General features: G+C 38.1%; 4 protein-coding genes across 4 annotated transcripts; all 4 read right to left on the bottom strand.

The window, feature by feature from the left end:
- Positions 1-284: 284 nt before the first annotated feature.
- On the bottom strand, positions 285-2,999 carry LOC118799262 (zinc finger protein 383-like). Its single transcript, XM_036558997.1, has 2 exons — positions 2,766-2,999; positions 285-1,346 (listed from the first exon to the last, which is right to left on the bottom strand). The coding sequence occupies exons 1-2, from the start codon at positions 2,968-2,970 to the stop codon at positions 550-552; spliced, it is 1,002 nt and encodes a 333-aa protein (XP_036414890.1). The 5' UTR covers positions 2,971-2,999; the 3' UTR covers positions 285-549.
- Positions 3,000-5,512: 2,513 nt separating this feature from the next.
- LOC118799260 (zinc finger and SCAN domain-containing protein 22-like) lies at positions 5,513-8,425 on the bottom strand. Its single transcript, XM_036558995.1, has 2 exons — positions 8,180-8,425; positions 5,513-6,940 (listed from the first exon to the last, which is right to left on the bottom strand). The coding sequence occupies exons 1-2, from the start codon at positions 8,376-8,378 to the stop codon at positions 6,111-6,113; spliced, it is 1,029 nt and encodes a 342-aa protein (XP_036414888.1). The 5' UTR covers positions 8,379-8,425; the 3' UTR covers positions 5,513-6,110.
- Positions 8,426-10,028: 1,603 nt separating this feature from the next.
- Positions 10,029-14,216, bottom strand: LOC118799257 (zinc finger protein 250-like). Its single transcript, XM_036558991.1, has 2 exons — positions 13,987-14,216; positions 10,029-12,276 (listed from the first exon to the last, which is right to left on the bottom strand). The coding sequence occupies exons 1-2, from the start codon at positions 14,186-14,188 to the stop codon at positions 11,162-11,164; spliced, it is 1,317 nt and encodes a 438-aa protein (XP_036414884.1). The 5' UTR covers positions 14,189-14,216; the 3' UTR covers positions 10,029-11,161.
- A 2,560-nt stretch (positions 14,217-16,776) lies between these two features.
- LOC118799263 (zinc finger protein 12-like) lies at positions 16,777-19,900 on the bottom strand. Its single transcript, XM_036558998.1, has 2 exons — positions 19,393-19,900; positions 16,777-18,212 (listed from the first exon to the last, which is right to left on the bottom strand). Exons 1-2 carry the CDS (start codon positions 19,589-19,591, stop codon positions 17,419-17,421), a joined length of 993 nt encoding a protein of 330 aa, XP_036414891.1. The 5' UTR covers positions 19,592-19,900; the 3' UTR covers positions 16,777-17,418.
- Positions 19,901-20,601: the final 701 nt, after the last annotated feature.

Raw genomic sequence — 20,601 nt, 5'->3', positions numbered from 1 at the left:
GGATATTTTTGGTTGGTGGACTATTCTCAGTCCAACAGTGACACTGAGGTGTTTAAAAACTCCAGCAGCACTGCTGTGTCTGATCCACTCAGACCTCACATACCACCACCACCATGTCAGTGTTACTGCAGTGCTGAGAATGATCCACCACCCAAATAGTACCTGCTCTGTGAGGGTCCATAGGGGTCCTGACCACTGAAGAACAGGGTAAAAGGGGGCTAATAAAGTATGCAGAGGAACAGACGGACAACAGTCTTTAATTGTAGAACTACAAAGTGCACCTATTTAGTAAGTGGAGCTGATAAAATGGACAATGAGCGTAGAAACAAGGAGGTGGTCATAGTATTCTGCCTGATCAGTTTATATACTTTGTTTTTACCCAAATTTAGTTGTATCTAAATCTCAGCATCTCCTTCTATAACAGGACCACTACTGCCACACAAATCAGATGGTTTACTACATGGACATGTGACAGAATCAATACATCACTCGATGAACATGTGAAACACTACAATCCAACTTCTCCTTGCAATATTTACACATATATAATTACTGGAGAATAACCTGACGTTTACAGTTGTGCTTCTTCACTTGACTTCTCTGAATGAACCTTTTTCCACAAAGTGAACAGCCAAAAGGCCTTTCGCCTGTGTGAATTCTCTCATGGTACTTCAGGTGACTTTGCTGATTGAATCGTCTTCCACAAAACCTACAGTGATAGGGTCTCTCTCCTGTATGAGTCCTACGGTGGATCTCAAGAACTTGGGCATAACTGTAGCTCTTCTCACACAAGTCGCAGCGATACGGCCTCGGTTTCTCTTTCTGATGCACAACCAAGTGTTGTTTGAGCTGCTCACGATTCCCAAAAGGCTTTCCACAATACTCACAATAGACAACCCTTTCCACAGTCTGACTCTGAAAGCGAGTTTCAGCTTGAGACATGCTCTCCAAAGAAACCTGACACTGAGAAGAGGAGGTGCCTTGATCATCTCTCATGCCTTCGAAATTGTTCTTAGCAATAATTTCATTTTGCATCACAGATGGTGCATCATCAGAATAGATGACCTGCGAGTCCCATGGCTCCAACTTGACTGTAACTCCTGAGTTATGTAGACCATCGACCACTTCTTCCTCGTTTGTAGTGTTTTCTGAAAAATGGTAAGATGGCTCTTGATATGCAGTCACTGCAGAGGGAGACGAGGATGAGGATGGATTGTTTAGTGGCCCCTGTGGCTCAGCATCCTGATGCATGGTGGAAAGCTCCACCTTAACTTGTATAACCGAGTCCAGTGGTTCTTGATTGAAGTTTGGTAGCTCCTGAGGAACTGCTGGACTGGTTTCATTATCTGGGGGGAATATGAAAGTAAAATGTTAGGTTTTAATGGAAATATGGCTGATCATGACTCTAGATAACTTGACTTTACAGACATAAAATGATCTAAATAAAACAAGTTTCTAACAGAATGTGTAAAAGTAAGGTCAGATAAAGTAAATCTGACTTAAATATTAGAGTCTGCTGTCAACACGACTCCTGAAAACACTACAAATAAACAAACAGGTCTGAGCCAGCTGCTGAAGACTTGGGGTATTGGTGTTTCTGAGGCAAAGGCAGGGATGACATGACATTGTTTACAGGATACAATGAATTTAGGGTTTCTTTTCTTTTATATGGGTGTGTGAACATGAGTTACCATGTAGACACCAAGTTTTCTCCATTTGGAGATAACATCTCTCTGAAGTTCCAGAGTCCCAGAGCCTTAGAAATGGCTTTGTAATCCTTTTCAGACTGATGAAGTTATTTAATTATATCTTTTCCAGAATTTATTTTGCTTGCAGCACAGCATGCTGCTTGTTGACATGCTTAAGCCTACTTTACAATCCTGGAAATGTCCTATTTAAGTAATGTTTAAATTCAACAGGGCTGGCTGTTATCAACCTTGGGTCTACTTATTTAATTGATTAACTAATTTTGGTTACTTGGTTGATTAACTAAAAAGCAATTATTTTTCACACTGGGTGTGAAAAGTTGTTGGATAACATTTTCAAAGAAATGAAAGCTCATCTAAAAAATTGACTTTGTGTTTGCTCAGATGGTAAAAAAATAGAAGAAATCCAAAGTGGCAAATACTCAAATACTCTTCTTTCCTAATGTCCTTTACTTTGAAAGGCAAAGGGGAGCACAGAGATGGATAAAGGACAGCATGGAATTTCAGACACAACGATTTTTAGAAAAAAAAAAGACAACACAGCTTCTGAAGTCAGCTGACTTTGAGTATTTTTTAGTAAAATTATTCAAGACCCTTAATATGAGAAAGATCTATAGTACAGGAATCTCTGCAGAATTGTATTATGCCATGACGGTCATGGTCGTGCTGAGCTGGTCGACCAGCTCAACCTGTCACAGGGTGTGGTTTCACGTAGTCCAGCTAGTCAGCCACGTTAATGACTAGCTTACATCATCTGAAACAAAGTGCCAACAAAAGCTACTCTGAGCCAGAATTTTCAGCAGTAAATCACGATGCCGAAATTTACTTGTTATTCGAATTTCCGTTCCACCTTAAAGGGCGCAACGATAACTACCATTCTGACACAGTCGCACATATTTAAGGTGGAACGTAACATTAGATTACGAGGCTGGAGAATAAAAACATCAGTTTCGTCAGTAACTCAGCAGCTAACAACACTCGTCGTGCAACTCAGTCCGTGTGACTAACTTAATACAGTCTTCTCCAAATCTAAAGGAAGGTGAAGTGAGATTTAAATACCTGCTCCGTTACTCCTGCATTTTTCCGTTAGCATTTTCTTCAGGTAATGGTTTTCCTGTTTCGTGCGCTCTATTTCTTCCTGGTACTCGTTAATAGTGTCCTTAACTACTTGAAAAATCTCTCCAGCCACAGCTAACAGACGCTGAGAGACAAACGAATTCAAAAACTCAAATTTGTTAGCTGCCATGTTAACAGCTACCTCCATAGCAAACAAAAACACGTCTTGTTCGATTAATGCTGTGCTGGTAGATTTAACACATTAGCGCCATCCAGCGGTCAGCAACTGGAGCGCTCAGTGTAGCGGTTGGCTCTCAAGACGGATTACGATTTTACCAAAAACTGCAGTAATACTATCAGAAACTACAAGATTGATACAGTGCACTATTATAATTATCTATATGTTTGTCAGAGTACACATCAACATCGACTATACTGAGTACGCATAAACTATGCTATAGACCATACTATAGGTTTTATCCTAATGGTCCTTTTTCAGCAGGGCTGTCTTATAATTTATAGTAGTGCCCTTAAGTATATTCAGAGTTCCTGATACAAGTATCAAGAAATGAAATATTTGTATTCAGTCCAAGAGGCAGTATCCAGAATACAGTAACTTATATTATATTTTTAGGAGAATACTTTTATAATACTTACCCACTAAAAAAAACAAACAAAAAAACCAAAAACAATTAGACCAAGAAAGATTTAAGAAAAAAATTGTAAACTATTTTAAAATCAGTGCGTAGCACACATGCTTATTGGACAAACTCTAAAGAGGACCTCAGTAACAAGCTACTCTACAAACTGAATTTCCTAATAAAGCCTGACTGATAAATCAATGTGATAAGTTATTAATCTCAGTGTTACTGAGCTCAACTAAAGCCTGAGTAGACTGATAAATCAATGTGATAAATTATTAATCTCAGTGTTACTGAGCTCTGCTGAAGCCTGAGTAGACTGATAAATCAATGTGATAAGTTATTAATCTCAGTGTTACTGAGCTCTGCTGAAGCCTGAGTAGACTGATAAATCGATGTGATAAGTGATCATCTCAGTGTCAGGAACACTTATGAAAAATGCAGCCAAGCCATCGCTATGATGATTTTGACACAACCAAAATAACAAATAACAACATGAGCATGCTAAGCACCTCTGGAGCACTTTCATAAGCCTGGACCAATGAGGGGCCAATATGATGATATTTACAGCTATAATGACAAATTGCCTCACAGTATGCTTCTCTGAGCATAGCTTGGTTAGTACTGCTAGAACACTGACCAACTGCATCCTCTATAGTATCATTAGGTCAAGCTTTGGCCATATAACCCACCCCTACCTGGAATAATGAGGAGAAATGGTTCCCTTGAAGTTGAAGATTCCAAGCTGAACATTAAGCATTTGTTCTAAATTTAATCTATCTGGGTCATAATCGTGTCCATAATTCCTGTAGGTTTGCCACGTTTTGCAATAAAGCAGTCAAAGTGATATAATTTGTAGGATTTGTAAATCTATCATTGTATACAGCATGGCAAATGTCTAGAAAGTAGTATTTTGCTGCTTTCAGAACAAAACCTTACATCTCCATTTTTGTCATTTTTCAGTTTTTGGCATAATTTGACAATGCATTTTGTCCTTTACATTGTATGTAAATTTCATGATGAATGGACCAACATAAATGGCCCGAAATTACTTGGAAAAATGTCTGCTTCCACTGACTTACATTAAAATTAAAATGTTTTTCCTTTTTCCAATCTGTAAGGTTGACTCATAAGACCACTATATATGTTTCCACTGTGCATCAGTGCATTTCAAATGAGACTGAGCCCAGAGAAGTATGGGGCGTTTCTGGACATTGTTGACAAATGACTTTCACTGTACATAGCAGAGTCTTAATTAAACATTTGTGGCTGCGATGTTGAACAGCATTTGTTGAGTTTTTATTTGAACCATTTGTCAAAATGTTCGAGGCAGATTACAGATCACTGAGCAGGTGTTGCTGTGTTCAGAGGACCTGTCACTCCAAATCAGTTGATCAATAGAGACTGCGAATGAACACCCTCTTCCAACGCCCCTCTCCATTAAAAAGTGCCACAATTCAGATACAAAAGGGCGATTCCAGAAGCAAAAAATGTATCAGCAAATTCAGCAAATAAAAAAATGAAAACAAAAACTGGCAAAATAATATATATGTAATACATTTATATCAAGATTACCACTCACTAACACTCAGGAATCAGAAACGTTGTTCTTAAACTGCTGAATTATTTGCTGACACATTTTTTTGCAAAGTGGCGAGCTTCGACCCATCCTTGCTCATAAAGGACTAGGCCTTTCCAGGATGCTCCTTATGTGGGTGTACCAAGCGTGAGTGCATCCCCCATTTAAGATGTCTTTTTTTGAAACTTTTCAATGTTCCTAGTCCTAAATTACATGTTGCAAATTTCTTGGAATGTGCTGCAGGCATCAATTTCAATACGAGTGTATATTCACAGGTGAAAAGGTGTAGCTTACCTGTATCTTGTCTTTGTACTGTTTTTGTTTAAATACAGATCAACGTGGATTTACACATTTTTGCATTTCACATTGTCCCAACTCTTGTTTCAGAAAAGAGATTTATAATTGTATTAAACTAGGCAATTTACTCTCACCTTTCCATGAGTATATGAAAATGTTAATTTACACAAATTAGATTCAGGTTGCAAGATTGTTGCCAACAAAGAAAAGATTTGTACAATATGCACATATAGTGGAATAATTAGGGTACAATCAGAAGATTGTATGATTGTATGAGAGACTGTTAAACTAACATGCTTGTTGACAAATCCAGAAAACCTCCTGATGAAACATACATTCATTATGAGAAAGCAGGGAAACGTAATGTGGCTCTCGAGTTTTAATAGCAAGGCAGCAGACGCTACTATACTCCGATGTGCATATCAGATACAAAAGAGCAAGAAATGAGAACTGCAGGGTCCTTTTCCATTCCATTCACTCATCTATCGCTATTTTGTGTGTAAGGTGTTCCACCAGTGAACAGCCAAGACATGATCATGATGATGACAATGATGATAACAGGGTCAATTTAAAAGGCACATAAGCTGTTTCATAGCAGTCTATATACCTACCTATAACTACAGTCCTGGGTAATGAAAGTGTCTGCATTACCTCAATTTGTTGCTATGTTGTGCATCCGGCTATATATGCGCTATAAACATTAAAAACTGAGCACTGGAAAAAGTTCATGAATGTATTCAGTTTGGAGTATTTTCTGAAAAATCTAATGTCTGAATGTCTGAGGAAAGCTGGTGGGTTTAATTCTGTCTGATTCAACATGTTTCTTCATATTCAACAGTTACTTTTTCTTTTCCTTATAATTGTAGCCACTTGATCATGATGAATCCGGAGGTGTTCCTTTCCTTGACCCAGCCAAGTGAATCGCTTCCCGCAGACCGAACAGCTGTAGATTTTTTCTCCAGTGTGAATCCTTTCATGCCCCTTTACATGGCCTTTCTGATTGAATGTCTTACCACAGTACTTGCAGTGATACGGTCTCTCGCCTGTATGAGTTCTGAGGTGGATTTTGAGTACATGTGCATAACTGTAGCACTTTCCACATAGCTCACAGCGATACGGCCTCTCTTTCTGATGCACCACCATGTGCGCTTTCAGGAGTCGATCGTATTTGAACGGCTTACCACAGACTTCGCAATAAAGCAATCTGTCTGCAGTTTGGCTCAGCAAGTGAGATGATAAATGAGTTAAATCACTGTATGATTCCTTGCACTGAGAGTAGGGCTTGGACTCTGGTTCATCCTTTACAACCACTGACTGATTTTCATGTCCACCATCAGATCGCATCGAAGTAGGGTTTGAGTCATCAGAGGAGATGACCTGAGAGTTCCAGGCTTCTAATCTGCTTGAGGAGTCGGTCAGTGAGCAGTCACCCTTTTCCTCTTCAGTGTTTAAAGTTTTAACAGAAAAAGAGTGAGGTGGCTCCTGAAGATAGGCAGGCACTGCATAAGGAGAAGGACACGAAGCCGGATCTTTTACTGGCTGTTGTGGCTCTGTGTCCTGCTGCGCAGTGCAAAGTTCCAGCTTGACCTGTACAACTGAGTCCAGAGGGCCATGGTTGGTGTTCTGAGGAGAAACTCCTTCTGCCTGGCTGAGCCGTGAATCTGTCAAGAATGTAGGTTTGGTTAAAATCTCAAACTTTAGAGTAGTACACTGGCAGTTAAAAAGAACGTGTATGTCATACACTGATGGTTAGCAGTTTTAATGTGGTTATCCAGTTTGTTCGATTAAACAAGGAAAAGTACAACAAATAATGTCTATTCCAGCAAGACAAGGCAAGATGCCACACAGTTTATTAAGTGAAGTTCAGGCATGATTTCATTGTGATCCATTGCAATCTTGTAGGGCTATGTTGGGAAATGTGTGGAGAAGAAAAATCCAAAATTGTGGCCGGTCTGTGGACAAAAGTGACAAGCAGCCATAGTGGTTGGATTTTTCCTCTCCACACATTTTTTGGCTTCCAGAGTAAAAACCCTGCATAAAGAACTATAGCAATACTACCAAAATATAGGATTTATAGGATTTCTTCTAATAGTAAAATAGTATAGATTACTATATATTACACCAGAGTATCAAAATAGAGAAATATACATCTTAGAGTTCCTTTTAGCATTCCTACAGATGTTTGTAAGAGCACTAATGTAAAAACTACACTGATACAGCCTGTCAGATTAGAAACAGTATTAGAAAAAAAAGTAAAAAAAAAAAAAAATTACTTCCTTAACATGACTCATTTTAAATCTACAATCCTGAATTTCCAAAGACCTAGCACACTTCAAAATGATAGGTCTTCAAGGGTTCTTTAGAAAAGGCAATGGCTCTATTTAGAACCATGAGTTCCATAACAGGACGAGAACAGTTCATTAGGTGAAGTGAAACAACTTCACTAAGTGAAATTTCATGCTTAAATGGTTCTTTGTATAGACAATGGTTCTTCATATTGAGGGAGAATGTGCTGTATATGGTTCTATACTGAACTTTTTGGAAAATGGTTCTATACGTTATGTTAGTACCAAAAAGGGTTCTTCTATTGTTACATGCCTGAATTTAACATAACCAACAGAACGATTTTCAAATCAACACATTCTCCATCAATCTGAAGAACTATTTCTCCATTCAGACAAAACATTTAAGCATGGAATGGTTCTATATAGCTTAGAACTCGTGGCTCCGTACAGAATCACAGAACCCTTGAAGAACCATGTTTTTTAAGAGGGTAAGTTAGTGCTCATTTGGAGGCAGGCATAAATTCTGTTCTTTAAAAATAACCCCACAGAAACACGCTCAGTTTGTATCTGCTCTCATATCAATTCCAGCGCTGTTAGCTAAATTAGCGGATTTACCTGAGCCGTTGTTTATGCTAACTTCTGCTAGCATTTTCCTCAGGTAAAGATTTTCCTGTTTGGAGCGATGTATTTCTTCTTGGTACTCGGAGAAAGTGTCTTTAACTGCTTGAAATATCTCTCCTGCCACAGCCATCAGTCGCTCGTAGAAAAAGGAATTTAAAGACTCCAGTTTAGACATTTCGGCTGAAGACGCCATTGCAAAACAGCTGTGCTGCTGCTACTCTGCTTCTTCCATGAATAGCGATTTTGACTGTGATAACGTCCCTCTATCGCCGCCACACGGGCGGGAACGGAAGAACATCGAATAGGCCTAACTGGGAATTCCACTGTTTAGACATTTCTCCGTAATTCAGTGGTTGACGTCGACAGTCATTCAAAGGGGTTTGGTGTAAAACGGGTCATCGTAGAGGAACTCAGTGACTCAGATATCTTGACAGTGGTGCTGATAGAACCCAAGGATAGTCTAGTTCCTAACACCACCACTGTGAGCAAATCTGACTCTGGAAATTTCTCATTTCTCTAGAACAGAATATTTCACATCACACCACTCTGAATGACTTTGTTTATATATATATATATATATATATATATATATATATATATATAGATTCAAAAACAAGATACAAAAGGACACTTTTCACTGCAGTAGCAGTTGTACCTCCGAGACAAACTAGCCTGTTAGGGGTCTAGTTTTGCAGACATGAGCACAACAGTTTGAGGTCAGTGTCTTAAAGCAATGCATGCATGTGAATAAAATGAGGCCTTCTGAGGCTTCTATCATCTGCAGACTTCAAATCAGTTATCAAACCCATTTTCTGCATCATGACATAAAGCTCAATTTGACTCAAGAATAAGAACATTTTCCACTTAAGCCTTAATATTTCCACAAGACCTCTTCAGATGTGGTGTTTGAATGTGAATGAGATGTGGTTAAATGTTAAATATCAAATGATATATATTATAGTTTGGCATAGTAGATTAATGCAGTGCAGTATGTGAAAGAGCTACTGCTATATTGGAAATTGGCTATAAATGAGAAAACTGGTTATAAAACCAGTATTTGGTTCTGTGCTGAGGTCATAAATGAGATTAGTTCAGCTTGATCATGTGACAGACGTGGCTGTAAGAAATATGAAAAACTGCACTCTCCAAGAGTCTGCTTTGCATTGGCAACAGCATACAAGTATATCTTTTTCATGTCTATAATATTCTTATAATGTTCTTTGGTCTTGATTTTCACAGCTTTCCTACAGATTCACAGTTTGACCCAAGGTGAAGTAGAGGCCAATTGTAAGCCCATTCATTAGGGCAATGTCTTTCACCTGTGGCTTCAACTCAGGTTCCACAGTACAGGGGTTGAATACTTATGCAAACAACATGTTTTCGGTAGCAATATTTGTCACCGAATATTTTCTTACATAAAACCAATATTACTTTAAATTCATTCATTTTGAAATACAGTATGACAGCACAGAATATCAAAGGGTTATTTGTAATCCAAACAAATCTGATGACTCTGAATACTTCTGCAAGGTGCTGTAGATCCACCTGCTGAGGAATCAAACTTCTGTGTTGATGGCCATTTCCTCAAGCGAATCACAGCCACATATGGCATGCTGGGGAAATGAGGCAGTGATTCAGAAAGGCAGTGATTTCTGTGCATTATATAATGGCTTCTTTGTGCTGAAGTAGAAGTAGTTGGTCATAAAACTGCAGCTCATTGTAGATTTTGCCATTAAAAAGTTCAGCAACATTTATATTAGAAGCCTTCTGCATTTTGGTTTGGTTTCCATGCAATCCCACGTAGCAGCACAAAAACCTAGTTTTTATTATCCAAAACAATCATATGAAGCAAAAGAGGTAGAGGACAAAAAATATTATTTGTCAAAGCTCAGTCAGGTCTCTGAACACTAGTGGGTTTAAAAACAAGGCACACATTCAGCAAAGCAAATGAACTCTACGCTACTGACTAAAAAAGGTGCCACAAAGGCAGTGATGCCATAGAAGTTCCACTTTTGTTTCACTAAAGAACCATGTATGTTTGGTCAAGGCATTTAAAGGTTCTTGCCAAAACCTTTACATTATGTGGCAGTTCTTGGAAAGGTTGACTCATGTCATTCACAAAAAGGTTTTTTAAAGAACCACTCGTTCAAAGTTTTTTCCCTATGGCATTGAACAAAAAACACTTTTTGGCATTTTTTTTTTTTCCAAAAGGTAAATAAACAGGTGAGCAGGGCACAACCGAACATTTTGGTTTTTGCTTAATATTTTTATATACAATCAAGCTACACATCTCTGCTACAAATGAAATCATAATCTTCGTTTCCAACACCTACAATTTCTGAACAATTCAGTCAAAAAGCCGTAAATATGATTACAGTAAAGAGGCTGTGTTGAACATGACAAATTCACATTTTTTCACAAAGTAGAAGAGCATATGTCAAAGTGATAAAATATTTTATTGACATCTACAGTACTTTTTTTGTTAAATCTTCGCGTTCAACGTAAAAAAAAAAAGTATCATTCTATCGTTTTTCTTGTGAGGTTTATTTGTACCACTGTGTTAAAACTAACCCCGCCGTGTGGAGACTGTACTTCAGTCTGGCTTGCTCTCACTGGGAGGTGTTGACATGCTTCAAAATTATGCTATATTAAAGCCACCAAGAAGGTGATTTAAAAAAAAATATAGGTGTTATTCTGTAATTGACACTCACACATCTCACTGATTGGGGATAAATACATATAAGTTACTTTTCTAGTACTTTTATGGCCTTTAGGGTGAATCCTGAGAAATATCTGTTTAACTGAGATCAAAATTCACAAATGACTTTGCTATTTGGAATACGAGAACATAATTAAAATTGCATTCTACTTGAATGTGTTAATTTCATAAAATATCCAATATTTAACCCTGTGTTTGTTTGTGCCCTGCTCTCCACTACTCGCCAAATATTTTCAAAGTTCAACTTTGAAAAATCCTTATTTTCTGACAATCTTTGCACACTGATCATGATGATTTTGAACATGAGCCTTGGCTTGACGCAACCAAATGAAACTCAAGCCACATTCTGAGCAGCTGTATTTCTGTTCTCCAGTGTGGATCCTCTCATGTTCCAGCATATGGCTTCTCTGTGTGAAAGTCTTAGCACAGAATTTGCACTTAAACGGTCTCTCACCAGTATGGACTCGAAGGTGGTTTCTCAGTACATGCTGGCTGCTGTAATTCTTCCCACACACTTCACAAGGATATTTATTTTCGCTCTGGTGAGCTATCTTCAAGATACCATGCTTTGTTGATTTCTTGATAATTATACCAGTTTCCTCAGGGTGATAATTCTGAATGTGGAGCTTGACCTGATTCAGCCAAATGAAACGCTTTCCACATCTCGCGCAGCTATAAGGTTTTTCGCCAGTGTGAATCTTTTCATGGTCCTGCATGTGGCCTTTACGACCGAAAGTCTTATTACAGAATTTGCAGTGATACGGTTTCTCACCTGCATGAGTTCTGATGTGGTTTTGCAGCGCATGACTGTGACCGTAACACTTCCCGCAAAATTCACAGCGGTGTGCTGTCTCTTTCTGATGTGTTAGCATGTGTTTCTTCAAAAGCACATTGTTTTTGAAAGACTTGCTGCAAACCTCACAAGGAAATAGCACTCCCGCCAGGCTGCTTTCCACACGAGATGGTGGGTGACAACGGTCATCGGATGGCTGAGAGGAGGGACGCATACCAGGTTCATCTTTGTGAACTCCCAGAGTACCACCAATTCCTTTCTGGACTGCACTCCCAGGGTCAGAGCAAGTCACTTGCGAGTCACTCTGCTCTACTTTCACTGTCACATACGAGTCCATACACACATCAACATCTTTGTCTTCTCCTACTTTATCTGAAACACTGCGAGGTGAACTGTAAGTTGTGGCTGCATGTACAAAGCTGCTTGCAGATGGAGCACATAATTGCTGCTGTGTCTCAGGATCCTGGTGCACGGTACTAAGCTCCAGCTTCATGTGTATTACTGGCTTCTCCAAATCCAGTGGGCCTGGGTTGGAGTTCTGCTTCTCAAGAGGAAGCTCTTCTTGCTTAGTCTGAGCATCTGGAGGAAAAGCAAATGAATTTGTACAGGTAAAGGACACAAAATGTTAATTTTTTAGCCTCTTGAACTGGACAAGAAGTAGAATTTACTTGAGTTTAACAAGGCCTGAAAGAAGAAAAAGGAGCTATAGTAGGATAACTTGGGGATGTAGAAGCCCCCCAGTGGTCCTTGACGCCCTGATCTAATGAAGAGGCCAGATCTAATCTTGATACACTTACTGAATGGCTATGCTCTAACTAAAGTCTGAAATTTAATTTGGATGATAGCATTTCATTTTTTTTAAATTCTTTGTATATGCTGATGAATACATATGTTTTTGTTCATATTCAAGTACAAAGTCAAAAGGCATTATGTGTGTAAACCTGAAATGGATATATGTCCCATTTGTATAAATTTAAAATATTTTGAAGCGAAGACAAAGTTAGTCTCTTGGGGTAAGAAGTCCCCCCAGACATGGGACGAAAGGCCCCCTTTAGCCTACTGCACCAAAAGTATTTAGTTAGATTACAACCATAAAGACACAAAATTGTTCACTGACAAGCTAGCATTTTCGTTCAATGCTAGCAATAGCAACCGTTAGCTAAAACTAATCTAATCTGTTCCATCCTGTCATGTTTAATAAACATTTAATTAATAAACAATCACAACAAATAAATGCTTTAATAATACTGCTTTAATTTATTGTCATAATAATAATAATAATAACCAATAGATTATTTTATTACTATTATATTACAGAAAATGAGATTTACATAACATTATGTAATTAATGTAAAAATTAAAATCACAATAACTGTAATTAATGAATAAAACTGACAGTAATGGTCATAGCTTATTAAAATGAAGTGAAATCATTAACACAACTTGATACAGACCTCAATTTCACTTAATATACTCAATATAACTTTTGTATATTCTCTCTCTCTCTCTTATATATATATATATATATATATATAGTACACTGGTAATAATAATATACAAAAATAAATAATAAATATATATGGAAAAATGCAAAAACTACAAATATTTGACATATAAATTCTGTAAAACCAAGATGACAAACAGATGCAAGATTTGCCAGGGGGCTTCTTCCTCATGCAGGGGTAAGCCCCTTTCAGAGGTTTTCTCTTTTTGTGCTGTAAAACCAATATTGGCTGATGTGCCTTTTTTTATGTGTACAGGTTTATGTATCTTCATACGTAAATATGCTTTAGCTTTAGAGTTATTCAGGGGGCATTTCCCTCATTTTCTCCTATCACGATGAGAATTTTAACAGGATTCCTTTAGTGTGAACTCAAAATTTCATTATAGTTTACTAAAGGTTACTACTAATACTTGAAAGCAGTACAGTAGTACATATACAGAGACAAAAATATTTAAACATTCATAGATTAATATAAAACTATAAGAAATCCTACAGATTGTTTTGTAAGGGGGCTAGTGCCATTTTATCACAACAGTAAGAGAAGTTCATTTTAAAAAATCTCTCTCTCTCTCACTCACACACACACACAGTGTGTGAGTAAATGTCCAAGGTTCTATCAGAAATCTCATTTGTAGCAGTAAAAGCCAATAAAAATAGAAATATAAGTGTTGTTAAACCAGCGTCTTTACTTCCGATAAGTTTTAATCCAAACGTAATACAAAATTAGCTTATGTTGACTATCGTCAGATAGTGAGTGAGTTAACTAGCTAGTTAACTTAGCTCACCTGATTCGCCGCTGCTGACTTCGGCTAGTCTTCTTTTCAGGTAAATATTCTCCTGTTTGGAGCGATATATTTCCTCCTGAAACTCAGCGAGGGTGTCTTTAACTACCTGAAATATCTCTCCTGCAGTGGTCGTCAGTCGTTCGTGGATAAAGGAGTTTAAAGATTCAAATTTCCCGATGTTAGTAGCTGTACTGGACGCCATGGCCAAAAATCCCGCTGCAACACAGGGATTGTTGTTCTTCTTCTTCTTTTGATTATGGCGGCTGGCAAACTTCAGGTACATAGCGCCACCTACCATGTTTTCGTGCAATTAGAAACCAAAAAAGGGGGAAAAAGAGAGATGAAAGAGAGTACGAGAAACTACGGTGCCTCTGGTTAAAAAGGGGGCCGTGGTTAAAAAAAAAAGTTAATGACATTGTGTTCCCTCGCAAATGTTTTGCATTCCCTCGCAAAAAATGCGTTCCCTCCCAAATGTTTTGCATTCCCTCGCAAAATATACGCTCGTCAGACAGCAAGCAAACATAGGACTAGAGGTGCCGAAGGACATCGCCTACATTAGAGCTTTGTTTTTAGCATAGCTAACGTTAAAAGCTGTTTCCCAGTTTCGCCAGTCTGTGCTGAGTTTATTCAGCTATGGTTCTCTGTAATCTCTGTAAATGTAGCTTTTACTGTACGAGGACACTCGATCTCAGTTTGTTTGCGCTCACTAACAGCGTAATCATGTTTGATTTTGAGAAGCAACACTATATCGTTATATTTCAATCCTAGATCAACGTAAAATTCAGTGAGCTGCTTCAGGTCTGAGCTTAAGCAAAGCACAGCTTTAGCAAGCGAATGCAAACCAATGCATAGTAATGCAAAACATTTGCGAGGGAATGCATTTTATTTGCGAGGGAACGCAAGATGTCATTAACTTTGTGACCATGTGACTTATGGAAAAAACAAAACAGACAACACTCTGAATATCCTAATAGTTACATGATAAAAATGTGTGAATAAGTAAAATTATCCATATTTTTATTTATGCTTGAATACTTGTGTACCAATATTTGTAATGTTACCTTAATCGATCTGTGAACAAAAACCCGAATCTGCGTGAGGGAAACGCTTTAGTCAGAGAATCCTATTTGTAGACAACACAAATTATTCTATAATAAAGTCATTTAGCTAATTTAACTTTTTTTAGTTGTATTTACTCTGAGAGTCAGGTACAGGGAGAAAACTATAAAGCAGTGCAGTACACAGCAATGTCTAATGTAGAAATCTGTTTTTTAAACCAGCTCATGTTTTCATCATGGTAGCTATGTTAGTGTCAAGCTAGCAGGGTTAGCTCGACACTATATGGGATTTTTATGTCAGCTCTGGTTTAAATTTCTCTTTTTTACCTCAGAAAAGGCATGTAAGTAACATCCTTTACTTTGTATGTCTTAGTTTTTCAGTTTTTCACTTTATTTAAATGCTTGAACTTAAAGTCCATCTTTTATTGTAGCGTTAGCCTAATGGCTGGTTAGCATTCTGCTGACCTGCTCAGCCTGTTCTAGCTTGTAAGGGCAGAATCCATTTGATATCCTTAATCCTTTTATTTAAACCAGTTTAATCATGTAACATACAACTTTCCCAGTAACCTGTTCTTCAGGTATCCCTGTACCCCACGGCCCCTTATTTTATTTTTTTTGGATTAAGTGCAGTAAGTGTGTGAAATGTTGAATAAAAATCATTGTGCTCACTTTTTCACATCCCTTCTGAAGTCCTGCCTTTTACTTTGTGAACACTCCAAAGAGTCAGCAAGCACTACTCTAGTTCAATGCTGTCTATCACAACCCTGTAAATGTACCCAATCTGTCAGAGGGATAAACTGTGTGTAAAAACTACTTTATGACAGTCTCTGCATGACTTTTCAAAGTAAGAGTACAGAGCAGGACCATGCAGAAACCCTGGTGTTCAAAGTTAAGAACTGACCATGGAGTCAACCAGTCCTGTTTTGATTGCCAGTGGGTGGGACCAATTCATTATGTGAGAAAAACGGTCACTCTAGGCCTTCTGGAAATCCTATATGTCACCGACTGTGAGTACCAGTGGTAGCCTGACCAGTGAATTTCAGTCAGATGTTAGAAATGGAAAACAGCAGCAGATGCTCCATGGCAGGGCTCTTTGCTGAAAGAGTCACTGTAAAAGCGCAAGGTAAAATATATGTTAATATGTCTGTAACAAGCTTCAAATACATGTGGAATACCTTTTACAAGGTTTTCATGTGAATCGCTGTTAGCTTAGTGCTAGAATTCCATAGGAGCTCTAGCAGAAATTGGCAAAATCATAGAGGTATTTTGACCGAGTTTTGAGATATATGGGCCGATCTACAGGTCTAACTCCAATAGTCACTGCTTGCCATTGCCTTTGAGCAACCGTAGGCATTGTAGATTATGGTTTGTCTTTAGCCAATGGTTTATCACAGACATAGCCTTTTTTCTGTCTTGGAAATTGGTAGAAAACACTGTCCTTCAATCTTTAAGACTATTACGTGTCTCTTACAATCGTTCAGGCTTTCAGGTGTCCCATGTGTACTTTGGAGGTATATCTGTGGGAAACAATGGCATGCTACTAAGGACTTAAAAGCCTGAGGTAATGGGTAAGCAAAGTGATTGGAGTCTTAAAAAAAAAAAAAAAAAAAGGGCTTCAAAAAAAAAATATTCTATATATTTGTATGTCTGAATAATTTGATGAACAAATCCCCTGAAAACTAAAGTGGTTCACAATCACAATGATACATGTCACAGTGAGCAGGCACTGGTAAAATTTTTATTTTTTTTATTCTTTACGTTACACCCCAAAACTTCTAGTAAAACAAAACAGCGCAATGTACAACAGGAAACAAGTTTAGGGCCAATCATACAGGCAAGTAGAAAAGCCTTAACATGACTGATTTAGCATGTTCATCACAACAGGGTCAACAGCCAATTTCTTTTCATTAAAACATAGCTGTGAACAAGAATGTTTTTTTGCTTTTCTAAATCAAAAACCAGAGATTGGCAAAAAAGTAGAGTGCTGTCCTGAAAACACTGGCCAACTGCCAAAGCAATCTGGGTGATGAGGGAGATACAAACTTGCTGTATGCGATTATAATCACAGTTTCTGTCTTTGTAATATTTTGTTTTAGCCCTAATATTAGGAATAAGAGAAGAGACAGAGCATCAATATGTCATTTTCTTGAGAATTTCTTGCCCACAGTAAAATGCTAGATGAAATATAACATAAAATGACAACAAAAAGAGTCTGCATGGTAGCACATACTCTGTTAGCACGAATACAGTGTTAACTTGTGTACACATCACTAATTCTGAGTAATTTTCAACAAAGCCTGCAGGGCCTTCACAGAAAGAAAAAACGTAGAACTCCTGATATGCGGTAAACTAAGATTGAGATCTTTCAAAACTATCACTTATGTTGCCGACTTCTGATGATAGTAGCCACGTCATCAGGATGATAATTCCGAATGTGCACTTTCACCTGATATGTCCGATTGAAATGTTTTCCGCACACTGAACAGCTGTAGGGTTTTTCACCTGTGTGGATCCTCTCATGTTCCTTCACGTGAGCTTTCTGATTGAATGTCTTCACACAGAACTTGCAGGTGTACGGCCTTTCTCCCGTGTGAGTTCTCAGGTGGAGTTTGAGAGCGTATGAAGTGCTGTAGCACTTCCCACACAAATCGCAGTGATACGTTCTCGCTTTATGATGCACTACCATGTGGGTCTTCAAAAGCCCTCCTCTGAAAGGCTTGCCACATGCCTTGTAAGGATGTACATTTTCTGTAGAGGGGCTTCGCAAGTCAAATGTTTGATGAGAAAAGTCACACTGAGTGGAAGGGTGGGGGCCTGGCTCATCTTCAACATTCCTAAACTGACTCCATAAACTTTCAGTTTGGACCGCACAGGAGTTTAACTCATCCGAGCACTGCTCCAATTTGACTGTGACATGGGAGTCCATGCATACACCAACATCCTCCTTCTTCTCTGCGACACCCATTATGTAGTGGGGTGGTTCACTAGCCTTGGCGGAATCTGCAGGGACACAGCAAGTGGATGCTTCACTTAAAGGCTGTTGTGTTTCAGAATCCTGCTCCATGGTACTAAGCTCCAGCTTCACCTGGATCACTGAAGACTCCAGTGGCTCTTGGATGGAATTCAGCTGCTCAACAGGAAACTCATCTGTCTGGCTTGTCTGTGCATCTGTAGAAAATATACATTACATTTTACACCAAGGACAGGATGACCATGACACAGAATTGTTTCTATTTAGAGAAGAGACTAAAAGACACTTCATTTCAGTCCCCAGGTAGCTACAACATCTCTCCTTCACAGTATGTCCAAAAGGCTATTAACACAGTTAACAGGGAGTGTAACTAAAGTCTATACATCTTTGTATGAGTTTGAACAATACTGTGAGGGTCTGATTGCATTCAGCCACAAGAGCATTAGTGAGGTCAAGTGCTGATGGTGAATGATTAGTTCGGGATCACAACTTTAATATAGATGCCTGGACTAGATTCAAGCAAGAGTTCAGTGAAAAAATCTAATTTACACATATTTTCCCACCACAAAAGCAGCTCAGCAGTCAAGACATGTTTAATTTATACTTTTAATACTTCTTCAAGGCTTTATTAGTAAAGGAAATGATTTGATATTCTAGAACTAAGTCTGTTCTATATAGAACCATTTCATGCGTAAATGGTTCTCTGCAAGTGACATTATACTTTTTGAGGGAGGATGTGTTACATATTGTTCTATATAGAACCTTTTTGAAAATTGTTATATTTAGCACCTAAAAGGGTTCTTCTATTGTTAAAAGCTTGACATCATAGCAATAAAAGAACCCTTTTTGGTGCTCTATAGAACCATTTTCAAAAAGGTTCTATACAGAAACATATACAACACATCCTCCATCAATCTAAAGAACCAATTCAACATGAAATGTTTCTATATAATCTATATAGAATAGAACCTCTCTTTTTAGTAATGAACCCCTGGGGAACCACCTTTTCAGGAGTACGCGTGATTCTTCAGTTTTGTACTGGTATAATGTACTTACCTAAAAGCAAAGCTTAAAATAGATGTAAATATTATTATTATTATTATTATTATTATTATTATTATTAGTAGTAGTAGTAGTATTTAGTAACTAACAATAAACTAACGCTTTGAGACAATCCACAATTAACATTAATGTTAACTCGATGGAAACGAAACTGTCAGGCACATCTAATTCAGAGCGTTGTTCAAGTGAAGTAATGCTGTATAACAATAAAGATAACTTACAAATATAAAACAACTCTTTTTGTTTTACATTAACAGCTGTGTCGAGGTCAGAAAGTTAGCTTATACTACAGTGGAAACTGAGCGAATGATTCACCTGCCCCAGTGCTGATGCTAACTTCTGCTAGCATTTTTCTCAGATAAACAATCTCCCGTTTGGAGCGGTCCACTTCGTCCTGGTACTCTGAGAGAGTGTCCTTCACTGCTTGAAATATCTCAGCAGCCACAGCCATTAAACGTTCACAGAAAAACGAATTTAGCGTCTCTAATTGAGTCATTTTTACAGCGCAAGCCATCGCAAACTAAACATCCAGCTTCTTCTTCCTTGTTTTTAACACGAGAAGACGCCGCGTCTTTTCAACAGCGCCATCTGTCGAAACCTCAAAGCACTTTCCTCCACGCGCACTGCCTTGCTTTAAAGCAGGCATGTCAAACTGGGGCCCTTCCGGGCCGAAGGGCTGCGGAGATTAGCGTTTACCTTCTTCATCTAACGCTCTGATTTCAGTTCATTAAGTCCTGAGCTGAATCAGGTATTTTTAATAAGGCAGTGTGCTGTAGTCGAGGACTGGAGGCTGACACATGTGCTTTAAAGGGCCCACAACCTTGAAGTATCTGTCAGGGCAGTTTAGTGTCCATCTTTGAATTGTACAACTGAAAAGTGAACAGTGTTTTTGAAACTTGTGTTTACATACCATTAACCTCTATTCCAAAAAAACTGGGACAGTATATAAAAACAGAAATCAAATTCTGATTGACCTTTATTAAACTGAAAACCATACAAAAACACCATATTTGATTTATAAGGAAAAACATCATGTTTTCCCTTATAAACTTATGAATTGTTGATTTTTTGGAAATATACATATATAAATTTTATGCCTGCAACACGTTCCAAAAAATGTTGGAAAATGATGTCCGTTACTTACATAAACAATCTGGGCCCAGTTTCCCATAGGCATCTCAGGGTTAACTGGTAGAGAGAGTGATCAGTGTAATGCTTGCTTTACCATGTAAGAATCATCTCAAATAGTCTTAAATCATCTTAAGTAATCTAAGATGCTTTCAGAAACCCAGCTTTGGAAGACTGATATGTTCCTATTGTGCATCAGTCCATTTCAGGTGAGCTCAGGTCCAGAGAAGTCGGCAGCGTTTCTGGACACCATTGACACTGTGCATAGTACAGCTGCGTTTGTGGATACAGTGTTTACTGACAACCTTTTGTAGGTGTTATGCACCGTAGAGCTTGTTGATTAAAATTGTTTATAAAATGTTGGATTATTCGCCAACACATTTTTGGGAAGCCTCA

This window comes from Colossoma macropomum, unplaced genomic scaffold, assembly GCF_904425465.1.
Source record: "Colossoma macropomum unplaced genomic scaffold, Colossoma_macropomum, whole genome shotgun sequence".
NCBI lineage: Eukaryota > Metazoa > Chordata > Actinopteri > Characiformes > Serrasalmidae > Colossoma > Colossoma macropomum.
The sequence above is the reverse complement of the archived record's forward strand: the minus strand, read 5'-3'. Positions and strand labels throughout refer to the sequence as shown.